A 13,720-nucleotide genomic window follows, 5' to 3' on the forward strand; every position below is an offset into this window, starting at 1 on the left:
GTTAGAGGTAAATCGAGGTAAATCCACGAAAGGGATTTTCTTTTTTTGAGAGCAGTGTAATTTCTGCATCTTGTATGCAGTTATTCAGCTGTTTGGCTTCTTTTCTTCTGCAACATTGGCTCAGGTGAGAATGTGTGTGTAATGGTTTTCGGCTTTCACAGTGGAGTCATGTTGAAATTGTGCCAAGTGTTCCTTACATAGGGATATGAATCATTTTGAGACCTACCCATTTCGAGGCATGTTAGACATTGCTGGACAGTGGACAATGTAAATGAGTGAATATATTGTTTTATACAAATATTTATTAGTAACATTTGAAAGGACATTTTACATACTAGGTCTAAAATTAAATTGCCACAGTACATGTACATTACATGTGTATTTATATAACATTATTGTACTTTCAAAACAAAATTAATCCAAAACAATACCCAACAGTAAAATAAACCATGCACTCTATTAAAGTAAAGTGAACACATCTGAAAAAACTGTCAATTTGGCCATTATTCGATGTGCGACACAGACACCAAAAATGGGAGCTGGCACTATTGGGAGAACATTTAGTAATACTTCAAAATAAACCTCATAATAAACGCCAACAATGTTCTTTCTTTCTTTCACTGAATGGGCAAAAAAGGAAGGATGGCCAGTCAACATGCAACTGAGTGAACACCCCCATGCAAAGAAAACTCCCATATCCACAGCATAAGCAGGGTTAAAGTTGCTTCAATCTAGGTGAGAGTACACGTTTAAGACGGCCGTTACACTCAATGTCACGTCACAAACCCGAGCTCCATCTCAGGTTTACCGGGTTATGGAGAAGGGGGAGCTTTTAAAGAGTTGCAGGAGCCCTGGCTCCCGCCTGTTGTCCCTTGATCCAGCCACTACGGAGAAAATAAATAAACAGCGTTACTAAAGGTGTCCAATGTTGAATGAGTTGCATGCTGATGATGAGGAGAAACCAATTTAGACATGACTGCTGCCTATCAACGATAATGGACTTCCATTTGTAAAATTGCTTTCCTGGGTTTGAAAATCAAAGATAATTTTTTTTCCATCATTTTCTTTACAAAAAACATTTTATGCAATAACTCATTTTAAGAAAGCAATCAAAGAAAACAAATAATGATCAATCTGGCTATAATATATATTTTTTCCAAACAAACATCAGTTATAATTTTTATGCATGTGGAAAATTGATTTTTCATTTTACAAGGCTCTATTCCTAAGCCAAATTAAGTCTGCTTTGCAAAAAATGTATTCAATGTAAATGTATTAGGCCTTTTAGAGGTTTTGAGGAAGCCCTCACTTTTTGAAAGTAGTTTTTGGAAAGATGAATGTCTCAAACAGCGTGGCTATAACGTTGACTGAAATGTTGATAATAGAAGAGGCCTGTGGTCTCGAGGGTCACTGAGGCTTGAACAGAGATCTCAAAGCAGTGTAGCATAAATGGCCAGTGGCGAATTAAGAGAGAGCCTGTGCGCTCCCCACACATTCTCTCAGGCCAGTGTGGTGACCTGGGCTGGTGAGAGGACAGTGGCGTCTGTGGCGTCCGTGGCGTCAGTTTCACTCAAGCACACCGTTCAAGCACACTTTTTCATACTGAATTCAGCATGCAATTTTCTTATATGCAGTATTTGACAGCTGTTCTTTGAGGTAATTACACATAATTTTGAAAATATATTTTTCCCCCATTTTTGAATTGCTCTTGGAGTTGCGGTTCTGTTGTACCACAGCCAAGGTTAGGAATCATCTACTTCTTTTGATTTGATTAATGTTTAAGAGTAGGGAGAAGCAAGTAAGTCACTGTTCATAATCCAGAACATTCAAAACATTTTAAAAGTGAAAACACTCATACGCAGTTTTGTAATGTTTTTGCTCCCATTTTCTGTTGCATGTATTATCTCAGCTGGGTCTTGAAGGGCTAAACAAACATGATGCCCACATGCTATGTGCCTGCCAAGCCCTACCTCCACCAGTGGGTGCCAGTGGGCGATGGGCTTGCGGGGGTATGTAAGCATATCACTCCAGTGATCCCGGCCCAGGCTCCCAGCCTCGTTGCCCACCCGACACACTCCGATGACCTCATTGTGACCTACACTGTGAAAAGGGGTCAAGAACGTAAATGGTAAATGGTTGGCATTTACATTGCGCCTTTATCCAAAGCACTGTACAATTGATGCTTCTCATTCACCCATTCATACACACACTCACACACCGACGGCGATTGGCTGCCATGCAAGGCCCTGACCAGCTCATCAGGAGCATTTGGGGGTTAGGTGTCTTGCTCAGGGACACTTCGACACAGCCCAGGCAGGGGATTGAACCAGCAACCCTCCAACTGCCAGACAACTGCTCTTACTGCCTGAGCCATGTCGCCCCGAGCCCAAACGTGGGTCTTAAATCCTCCTGTAAATATCAACGTCTCATGCACACTTAGAGCCCATTGCTGACTGCATCACCTCATAAATATTTACAGCTAAAAACACTGGAGGATGAATTTAGAATGCGTACGGCCTACTTATCAATGCTAGTTTTGTTTTTGTTCTCCAGCACTTTTGTTATGCTATCTTCATGAAATGGATATTTAAATGGAGAGAAAATATCTGAAACCAAAACATTGGCACAACATGCATCTTAGTATTTAAATATACAGTGGGAGCAATAATTATTTGATCCCTTGCTGATTTTGTAGGTTTGCCCACTTACAAAGAATGGAACTGTGTAGAATTTTAATCATAGGTACATTTTAACATTGAGAGACAGAATATCACAAAATAATCCACAATAACAACATCATATACATTTTATAAATTTATTATCGTATATTTGCATGAAATAAGTATTTGATCCCCTACCAATCAGCAATAATTCTGGCTCCCACAGACCAGTTAGTTTTCCATTAAGAAGCACTCCTGATCTCAACTCATTACCCAAAACACCTGTGTCAACTCGTTACATTGTTATGTAGCTGTATAAAAGACACATGTCCACACAATCAATCAGATTCCAACGTTTCCACCAAGGCCAAGACAAAGGAGCTGTCTAAGGACATCAGGGGCAAAATTGTAGACCTGCACAAGGCTGGGATGGGCTACAAGAAAATAAGCAAGCAGCTTGGTGAGAAGTTAACAACTGTTGGAGCAATTATTAGAACATGGAAGAACCACAAAGTCACCGCCAATCTCCCTCGGTCTGGGGCTCCACGCAAGATCTCACCTCGTGGGATATCAATGATCATGAGAAAGGTCAGGGATCAGCCCAGTACTACACAGGAGGAGCTTGTTAATGACCTGAAGGCAGTTGGGACCACAGTCAGGAAGAGAACCATCAGTAACACGCTAAATTGTGAAGGATTAAAATCCTGCTGCGCATGCAAGGTTCCTCTGCTGAAGAAGGCACATGTACAGGCCTGTCTGAAGTTTTCCAAACAACACCTGGATGATCCAGAGGAGGCTTGGGAGAAGGTGATATAAATAGAGCTATTTGGCATCAACTCGACCGTGTTTGGAGGAAGAGAAATGCTGAGTACAACCCCAAGAACACCATCCCCACTGTAAAGCATGGAGGTGGAAACCTTATGCTTTGGGGGTGTTTCTCAGCTAAGGGGACAGGACGACTTCACCGTATCGAGGGGAGGATGAATAGGGCCATGTACCAGGACATTTTGGGCGACAACCTCCTTCCCTCAGTGAGAGCACTGAAAATGGGTCGTGGATGCATCTTCCAACATGACAATAACCCAATACATATGGCCAAGGCAACAAAGGAGTGGCTCAAAAAGAAGCATATTAAGGTCCTGGAGTGGCCTAGCCAGTCTCCAGACCTAAATCCCATCGAAAATCTGTGGAGAGAGCTGAAGCTTCGAGTTGCCAAGCAACAGCCTCGGACCCTTAAGGATTTGGAAAGGATCTGCAAAGAGGAGTGGACCAAAATCCCTCCCAAGATCTGTGCAAACTACAACAAACCTCTGTGCTTCCCAACAAAGGTTTCTCCACCAAGTATTAAGTCCTATTGTTCTATGGATCAAATACTTATTTCATGTGAAAATATGATATTAAATTTATATGATGTTGTTATTGTGGATTATTTTGTGATATTCTGTCTCTCAATGTTAAAATGTATGATTCAAATTCTACACAGTTCCATTCTTTGTAAGTGGGCAAACCTACAAAATCAGCAAGGGATCAAATAATTATTGCTCCCACTGTAGCATAATACGTAGGCTGAATGCACTGAATACAGCAATAAAATGCATTTGCTAAATGTATGGCAAAGTACCTGCATGTATGCTGAGCAAAATGAAGAAAGTTTAGAAAAAATGTATTTGTTGATAAATGCATGATGCTTAACGCTGAACATGCATGAATGAATGCATGCATTGCACAGCCTTAAGCAGATACCTGCATAGCATCCGCAGTTTTGCTAATGGTCATCAAGCTCTGCCAGAATTTATTTACTGGGAAAAGCTTTGAACATATATGGCATGGCTATATACGTATGTGCAGTATGAATTATAATGACAATGATGATGTTAATAAATAATCAGCACGAGACCCCAAAGAGGGATGATTCTCACCGGTCGTAGTCCATTACAGCTATTAAAAGGCTAATTTGGTCAATGTTTTCTGGAGGAACATCAAAGACTATGGCTTCATTGTAGACAGGGTTGAGAGTGTTTCTTTTGGTTGATGTTTTTCTCTTCTTTAGTCTCCTCCCTTCACACATTAAAGAAACCTTCACATAAGGATCTGCAAAGAAACAAGGAACCATTGTGAGCCTGGGGACAGCCACTGCTAACGGTGCACGTTGTACTCAATATCTCTTATGCTGTGAAATAAATAACAATGTGATAATTCAAAAATAGTAAGGCGCATTTGTTTATTTATGCTTTTCCTCTCCAATTTGTTGTTTCCCATATAATGCCCACATAATCACCATTGTTGACTGGGGAGAGAAGACAAGCATGTGCTCTCCACCAATGCTGCCACTTGTCAGACAGCAGTTTGTATGTTTCTGCTTTCAGACAGGAAGACACTTTGTGTGCAGCTGAATATACAAACGAGCAGGGGCTGGCATGACGTACCGAATCCCCCTGTGAGCTGAGATCTGCAAGATGCGATACAATTCTCCTGCTCTTTTTGGAGTGTTTCATGGACAGTAGAAATCGCAATTTCAAGCAAGCTAGAAGTAGTTCATAAATGGTAGACTTATTATATTTCCAGGAAATATGTAACATGAGCCACTGCTGTGAAGCAGTACTTTTATTGTAAGGGAACACTTGAAGACTGGTAGGGTCATGCTCCTGTTAGTGTTTAACATAAGCGATATTTAATGCTGTGACAATCTACAGGGGCTCCATAATGTTTGGGACAAATAAATGTTTTCTTGATTTGACACATTCTTTGCATTTATTTAATAAATCTTCAGCTCCTGCTTGTTTTGAACATAAGTCACTTTATGTTCTCTCTTCAGCATATGAAATCAGGTGTGCTGCAAAGCTCTTGTCCACATGACTCGTCTGACAGTTAGGGACCATTTGTGAATGTTATTCCCAACTAAGGAAAAAAGTTATGTTATGTCGACATGGTGAAACCAAAATGTATCAAAAATACCCTTTGATAAAAGAATTTGCACTTTAACCAGTTTTGAATTGTTTGAATAGAAATATAAAAGTGTGCCTCTGCACATTTCTGCACAGTCACTTGCAAGAACATAACTTGACGTATGAGAGGCCTGCAGTCATTGCACTTTTATTTGCAATTTGTAAGTGATGTGTTTTTGTGAAATGTGCTTTGACAAGATATTGCCAAGTGTGAGTGATATCCTCAGAAATCCCTTTTGTGAAATGAGCCCCCGTTCGTTGACTGGTCAGTCTGTAACCCTGAGGTTTTTATCGCCGTGTTGCTGCTGTATATCTTGTTGCTTGTCATTTTTTTTTTTTTGCTGGTTTCCATAAAAAACTCTATGAAAAACAAAGGTTAATTTCTATAAAGTCTATAACTGAATTCTACTGAGAGTGTTTGTTATTAGATTTCTCACTCTTGTCTCCCGCAGGCCAGTAATGGACTGAAAATGGTCTGAAACAGTTGCGCTCTGTCAAATATTGTGAAAGTAAAAAATGAGTTATATATACTGTATATAAAGTAAAGAATCAGCAGCTATGAAAGATATTTTGAGATTGTATTGTCCTAGAATTTTTCCACACAACATGACAGTAATTGGAGAGAAAATGAATGAGAACTCATTTAAGCTTAACAATTATTATTTGCAAATACGAGGGGTTATCACACACCATTCAGATGTGCTATAAGTCTCAAAATCATATTTCAGAAGCAGCTTTCTTATAGCTCACTTGTGACCTTCAGATAATTCCCATCTCAGAGCCAGAACAGGTGTAAGTGGGGGTTTTGGTTAATGAAGCCACACAAGACGCAACCTTGGAGCTGATGAGCTAAATCCAATGTTTTAATGAGTCAGCCTGGCGGGTGTCTGTGCGCACACCCACACACAAACTCTCACACACACATGGCTGAACCCCCCCAGGTCTGTCTCTCAGTTTATCTCCAGGCAAGGCTTTTTAAAGTTCCCTATGGCTCAATGGTGCAATAGACACAGAAAGAATGTTTTGAATCAGGAGAGCACACATATAACATCATCACTTACTTTGTACTTCATACTTTTCCATCACAAGTAAAGAACCTTTCAATTTGTATATGAAATATATTGATACACACAAACAAATGGATATACATGATATAAATTGGGACAAATAAATATAACTGATATAAATGGATACCAGTTAATATAAATTAATGTATGACTACTTAATTAATATGTTAACTGAAACTGATTAGTATCTAGGATTTATATTACAATATGAACACGTACCTGATGCTCCAGTGATGTCCATGGCTTTAAGATTTCGTGCCTTTATTATTGTGATGGTCAGTCTTCCCGCAGTAGGTAAGTAGCAGAGTGAGAACATGAGATCTCCCAAGTCCACATTATCCTAAAAAATATAATGAAATATAGAATAGAAAATAGAAAAATGAAATGGATGCATAAGAGTGAAATTCTGGCCCGATAACAATAAACAATATTTGTCTGTCCACATTGGTCAATGCCCACATTGATACTTCCATGTTTCCACATTCATGGAAGTAAATCAGAATACATTAACTTCTGGCGGAAACAATCTAAGCAATTGTACTTTTATAAGGAAGTATTGAATTTAGGTTATTATTGAATAGAAAGCATTACTCTTGAGCAGGGGTGTTGAATGTCAAGCCAGGAAGGCTGGTGTGTATGTAGCCTCTTTTCCACCAATTAGCAAAAAAAGCTAATTAGCTGTATACACCATCAGTGGTTCACTTGTTGTAACAATTGTATCACAGTAAAAACATTTAATATTGGGACACAAGAACAGTATTTGGCTGTCATTCATGTTGCTGAAATTTGATGGTGTAAATGTTTGGGCTAATTATGTAATGAAGAGTCATTGCTAATCTCAGAGAGACTCAGTTGTCAATTTTCCCATCCAGTGCCTATGCTGTAAAAATAGTAAATGACCTTACACCTGTATGGGAGGGTAATTGTCAGCATATTGCAAGTCTGATGCAGCTGAAAGCATGTGCATTATAACCAACCAAATCCTGGTCATAGATCATGTCGCAGTTTCTTTTGCTATTTAAAGGGCACATGATTAAGATACTAATGCGCCTATATAGGTGGGTATTCAACATGCATACACCCTCCTGACTGAAAATGTCATCAGCTTAATCATTTTAATGATTAACAATAGTCTGCTAATTGTTAATCTGTTTTCTGTTTTGTGCACCATTGTCCAGAGAAACTGCTGTTGAGAAACTATGGTATATTTCAGCCAGCTCTTTAGCATGAGGTTCCACTCTGCTGGAGATATGATTTTTTACAGAGCAGCATGAAAGGTCATTCCTGTCCTCTGCTGGGACACATTCATTGTCAAGCACAATATGTGCCATATACAACCTTTCACTGCTGTGGGAAGGCTGCTCCAGTGCCTGTTACCAGAAATGTCCATCCATCCATCCATTATCTTAACCCGCTTATCCTGAACAGGGTCGCAGGGGGGCTGGAGCCTATCCCAGCATACATTGGGCGAAAGGCAGGAATACACCCTGGACAGGTCACCAGTCCATTGCAGGGTGCACACACCATTCACTCACACACTCATATCCACGGGCAATTTAGACTCTACCAGAAATGTATTACAGCCAAATGGAATACAGTACAGCCAGACCCTATGGGCTGCCGTGGAACTTTAATTAGTTCCCTTTCTCTGCGTTGTGTATATTTAACAAAGATCACACTTAGAATTAATGCTGTTGGTCTCTATTTTATTTACATATATGGAAGCAAACCACATCTGTAGCAAGATGATGGTAATACTCTCAGAACAGGAAGTCTCCCAGACAGATATAGGAGTAAACAGGGGGAGGAGTCTACAAGGGAAGTGGTATTCTGATCCAGCGACATCTGCAGGACATGAGGCATACAGCATGACATATAGATAGTATAGATAGTATATCAAAATATAGATAGTATATCAACCATACAACCATTATCTTAGAATATAGTAATATACACTGTACTGTACTTTGCTGATCTGTCATGCCCTGTAGCATTGTGATTGTCATAAAAGCAAACCGACCTCAAGGGACAATAATGCATAGAATATGAAAGTAATAATTTCATATATTTGTGGTTGTTTTGAAAATGTTAATGAAATAGCCTTGCCTCTAGTGTTTGTATATCAATGATTGTGGATACCAATAATTTGGTGTAGTCAGCTAGAGTAGACTCTTGTTAGGAAGGAATCTTAATAAGAAAACAGACAACAATACGGCTTTAAGTTTTTTAAGCTTACAGAAACCATTTATTAAAGTGGGTATTATGTTGCATGCAATTTGTGCTACATAATGCATAATACCATGATTTCACTTATATCAATTACAATTACAGCTTTGTCTGACAATCAATTCTGATTGGTGAATGAGTGGTGATTATTCCTGTATAATGACTGCTACAGTATACAATGAACCCTGCTTCATGCATAAAAATATCCTTATGTAGCCAAGTAGTCAAAATGAGCTCTTTTGTGTAGGTGTCTACCATACCATACATCTTCACAATTAATTGAAATGTAAATGCAATTTGTGAAAAGTTTTAACTACACAACATCAACAATGTTGTCAGCTAGCTTGTCTGTTTTGCTTGAATATTAAAAGCCGTTTATGTCAGAGTTGCCTCACTACAGTTTTTCCTTTACATAGTAAATTTTCATTTTAAATAAGATAACCATATACTATCACTTGCTATAAGCTGGTAATAACGGTTATGTATGGGTAATGTGGTAGATTGCTGCAGGTGAATATTTGGAATCGGAGGGGGTTAAAGTTAGTACAGGTCATTGCTGACCAAGGTTCTATTTTATTCCTCCTGTAGGTCGTAGCCATAGCTGCTAAAAGCTGCAAATCTATAAAGGAAGACTATAAACTGGGGTCAGCGTTTCCGCTGTAAACTAGTTGCAGCTTCTGTAGCTGTTGCTTCTAAAAGCTGCTGATCTAAAAAAGATAAACTACAAACTGGGTTCAGTGTTTCCACTATAAGCCAGCTGCAGTTCCATAGGCACTGCTACTAAAAGCTGCTGAGTTATGTAAAGAATGATATACTGGGGGGTCAGTGTTTCCACTGCAAGTCAGCTGCAGTTCTGTAGTCATTGCTACAAATACATTAAGGTGGACTTGAATTTGCCTATGTTGGCAAAAACAAAAAGTAGCAAAAAGTAGGCTAGATGCCTACTTTATTTTAATAAAACATTTGCATTACATGATATTTTGTTGCTATTCTTCTTATTCTGATTCTGATTAGTATTATAGGCTATTTAACAAATGTCTCAGCTGGTCTACAGCCAGTATTTTCATTGACATCAATAATTATCAGGAAGTTTTGGGTTCAGTTGACACCCAACACCCCTCTAACATTCCTATTGGCATTGTAAGGTAAAAGAGCTCACACAGAGACAGTGCCCCACCGCCACACACAGACCTTTCTCTCAAGGCAACACTATGAGAGTAAGTAGCATGAATCGCCTGACCACCTCCTCGCACGCTGACAATGAGGGCGGATCCACGAAAGCAATTCCTCTCAGGCTAAGTAATCCAATTACCTGCCTCCATCTCCAGACTAGAGAATAACCATTGCCTCTCTTCTCACGAGCACTTAAATCAAGTCTGTGGTAAAATTACGGTCACTTGCGCTCAGTCAATCAAATTATAACTGAAGCACTGAAGAGCTCCATGTAGCTCAGTCGGAGAACTAATGTTATGTAATTATATTCCTTGCCCCCTTCCGCTTGGTATACTTTAGGCATTTTAAATGTTGGTTTAAATAGATATTGTCCTCTTCCATGTCCTGAGAGAGAGACGGAGAGTTGAGAAATAATGCTGTGTAATGTTTGTGCTTTCCAGCTGTATACTGTATAACCAGTTATGTGTGCTACTGAGTGATAATGCAGTGATGTAGAAATGAGATGAAGTGCAGACAGTAACTCCGGACTGATCGAACAATCGGTTTGTTTTGTGATCTGATTGATGGTTACAGTACATATAAATCATTCACATACATTGCAACTGACTTACAGTAACATGCCAAATGAAAAAATGCCAAAAACTACAACCATTTTCTTATTGTTAGTTTTTTAGAGAGAACTGATATTTGCAACCTCTATTGATTTTCTTTGGCTCAGTGGACCAGCATAAAATGTGTTAGATGGGCAAAAATAGATTGTCTTGTTTGAAAGCAAAGGTCAGCCCTAACAACTCCTCTCTTGATAGTAGTAAGCCATTGACCTTGTGGTTAACATTTCCTTCACTTTATCGACGAAAAACATATTGTCAGAAACATCATTCAACTGCCGGTTATTTATGGACAGTACTGATCTGCCTGATCAAACACACAATATTATTTCCTGTATACAACGGCTGTAATGCAGGTTGACTACTGAACAAATGAATCATAGGTTTGGAAGTAATACAGCATAGCGGTTACACTCATCTAAGAAGGGACGCATCATTTTCATCATGTTGTGTAGAAGTTTAACATATTTAGAGAGTGTGCTCAGGGACAATGCATGTTGTGTTGATTTTGACACGAATGTGTCCTTTAAATTGTCTCAATGACTGAATAGGCAACACAAAGGTCTTTTGTTTTTTTTAACTGATAAATATATTTTTCATCCACCCAAAGTATGCATTGAATGCAAATGCATAACAATTACTCGCATATGAATATATACATATATATATATTTATTATTATTATCGTTGTGATTATGGGGTGTCTCGGTGGCGCAGCCTGCAGAGCACTGACCGCATGCTCATCGTGAGCCGCGACGTCGACGGTTCAAATCCGACCGTCTGACAATTTGTCGCATGTCTTTCCCTCTCTCTCTCCTGTCTCTATATACTGTCCAATAAAGCTGAAAAAGGCCTAAAAAATATCTTTAAAAAAAATTATTATTGTATTTCTTTTAAGGATTTTGAGTGGCCGTAAATGTGTCAACTGAGTATTTTTTCCACATTGTCTCTTAAAAGTGTTCAGAATGAACACAACGTGTGTCAAAGCACTCTTGACACAGGATATGTGCAGAACAAATTACATCACTTCTTAAAGTGTAGGAACTGCCTTATAAATTGAAGGCAGCTGAAGACAGTATAGATAATATGCATGCTAAAAAGATGAATAAGAAAATGCTTTAGTCCAGCACAGCTTCTGCTCCATTGAACCATATTAAAGGGGATTGTCATAATTGCAATAACAATATTGTGTTAGATGAGGAAACATAAAACTGCATGAAAACTGGTAGGTTTGTGATGTTTTTTAAAGGGGCACTTCAGTATTTATAATTGGAGAGCAGATCAGTCTATGTTCATCTGAGTCCTACTTTTTATGATAAGTAAATCTTTCATGTTTCTCCTGGATTATTTCCCAGTCATCTCCCGCCTCCTGGGAGGATTTTCATTGACATAAAGGAGGGAAAATCCAGAGCAAAGAAAGATCAAAGGCATGTGTCCCTATGTAGTTAATATCACTTGATACCCCATATTTATTCCTGCACACCCCCACAATTCCGGCTGGGTAGTAGATCCATAGGGACTGCAAAAGGATGGGATGATGACTAGTGATTAATATAAATATTAGTTTAATATTGGTTGGCAAAATTCCACAAAATTAATGAACTTTAAGTATTTAAACTACTTCAGGAAAAAGCATTATTGTCAGCTCCTATAAAGAGGTTAAATAATGACAAAATATTTTTAAGTATCTACGAGTGGTCCTGACATGTAAACAAGAGCCTTGTAGTGCATATCATCGCAGCTGCCTGGCACAACAAATTCAGATCAAACATTCAAACTGGATGTTGCAGACAAAAGACAAAGTTTATCAAAGGTCCACCACATTATTATTTTTTTTGCCAAAAACAAGGAACCACTAGACTATCCAATCAGGTACAGTCGTCCCTTGTTCTTGTTAATCCCATTGGTCATCTGTCCGACGAAACCCACCTACAGTACCGTAAATACTGTATCATAAAGGACATCTTCATTTATGACAGTTAGGTGCGGTTGTGGAATCGAACATAAGCCCTTTGTTAAAAAAAGTAAGAACAATAATAAAAAATGTTTTTTCATGAGGCCCAATGTGACTACATTGATTATGCTTAACTAACCGATAGCAATATCAAATTCATATAACAGAAAGAGGAAGACGGTTCACCTCTCATAACCTCTCATGAAGATATTTATTTTAGCCTCATGGGAAAGTGGTCAAAGGAGAAATGCTAGCCTTGGATTGCATTATCTACAATATCAGTTCTCGTTCAAGGATATAAAGCAAGCAATACAACGTCCAGACAGTAGAGTGGAATCCCACATTAGTTCTCTAATCTCTGTCCACCTATGCAAACTCAAAAGTTGGTGCTGTTAATTTTATGCAAACATTGAAATATTCAGCTCCTGAATTGCCAAGTGTGTCAAACATTTACTGTTGTTGACACCAATATTAGCTGATATTGAGGTACATATCACTGCTTTAAAGAAGACCTACATCTGTGATCATGTAAGTACATGCTGAGATCAGAATTAAAGTGTCAATTGAATGGGTTATTACATTTTAAAAAGCAATTCAAGGCTTCCAAAGGATTGAAAATGTTGACAGTTTTGGCTTGGTTTATTATACATACAGACGCTGTTATTCTGAATCCTCTAAATTTAAGCTTAGCTGTCCATTGTGGCACATCCTGAGCCCCGGTCATAGCCAGTCATATCTATTTCTGTGCCTTAGTCACTGGTCACGCCGGAGATGCTGAAGGGAATTACAGTCCTGCACACAGAAATCAGTCTCCTCTGACACACTGCTCAATCCCACTCAGGGGGCTGTGAAGCACCAGTGAATCTAGCTTTGAGCTCACAAACAACCCTGTCTTTTAAGTACACTTAAGTGCAAGTGTTAATGTATTCCTGTTTTATGAAGGAAAAGTAACCGTGCCACTTTAAAAAAAAACTTAAAATAACCAGTGATAGACGATAGATGACCCAGTAATCTGGGCCATAATTTGGTAGATTAATAGGATAGGATAGGATAATCTTTCCAATTAAACACTATAATGGTATAGTGAA

General features: G+C 38.7%; 1 protein-coding gene across 1 annotated transcript in view; it reads right to left on the reverse strand.

Annotated features, from left to right (window-relative positions):
• Window positions 1–326: 326 nt before the first annotated feature.
• Window positions 327–13,720, reverse strand: part of syt9a (synaptotagmin IXa) — a 38,279-nt gene continuing 24,885 nt past the window's right edge. The window contains exons 4-7 of the mRNA XM_061246009.1: window positions 6,892–7,012; window positions 4,580–4,751; window positions 1,971–2,100; window positions 327–884 (exon numbers count right to left, since the gene is read on the reverse strand). Of these exons, the coding sequence (XP_061101993.1) occupies window positions 813–884; window positions 1,971–2,100; window positions 4,580–4,751; window positions 6,892–7,012 (495 nt within the window). The 3' untranslated portion in view covers window positions 327–812. The remainder of the gene's footprint in view (window positions 885–1,970; window positions 2,101–4,579; window positions 4,752–6,891; window positions 7,013–13,720) is intronic.

The sequence above is a fragment of the Conger conger genome, chromosome 6 (assembly GCF_963514075.1).
Source record: "Conger conger chromosome 6, fConCon1.1, whole genome shotgun sequence".
Taxonomy (NCBI): Eukaryota; Metazoa; Chordata; class Actinopteri; order Anguilliformes; family Congridae; genus Conger; species Conger conger.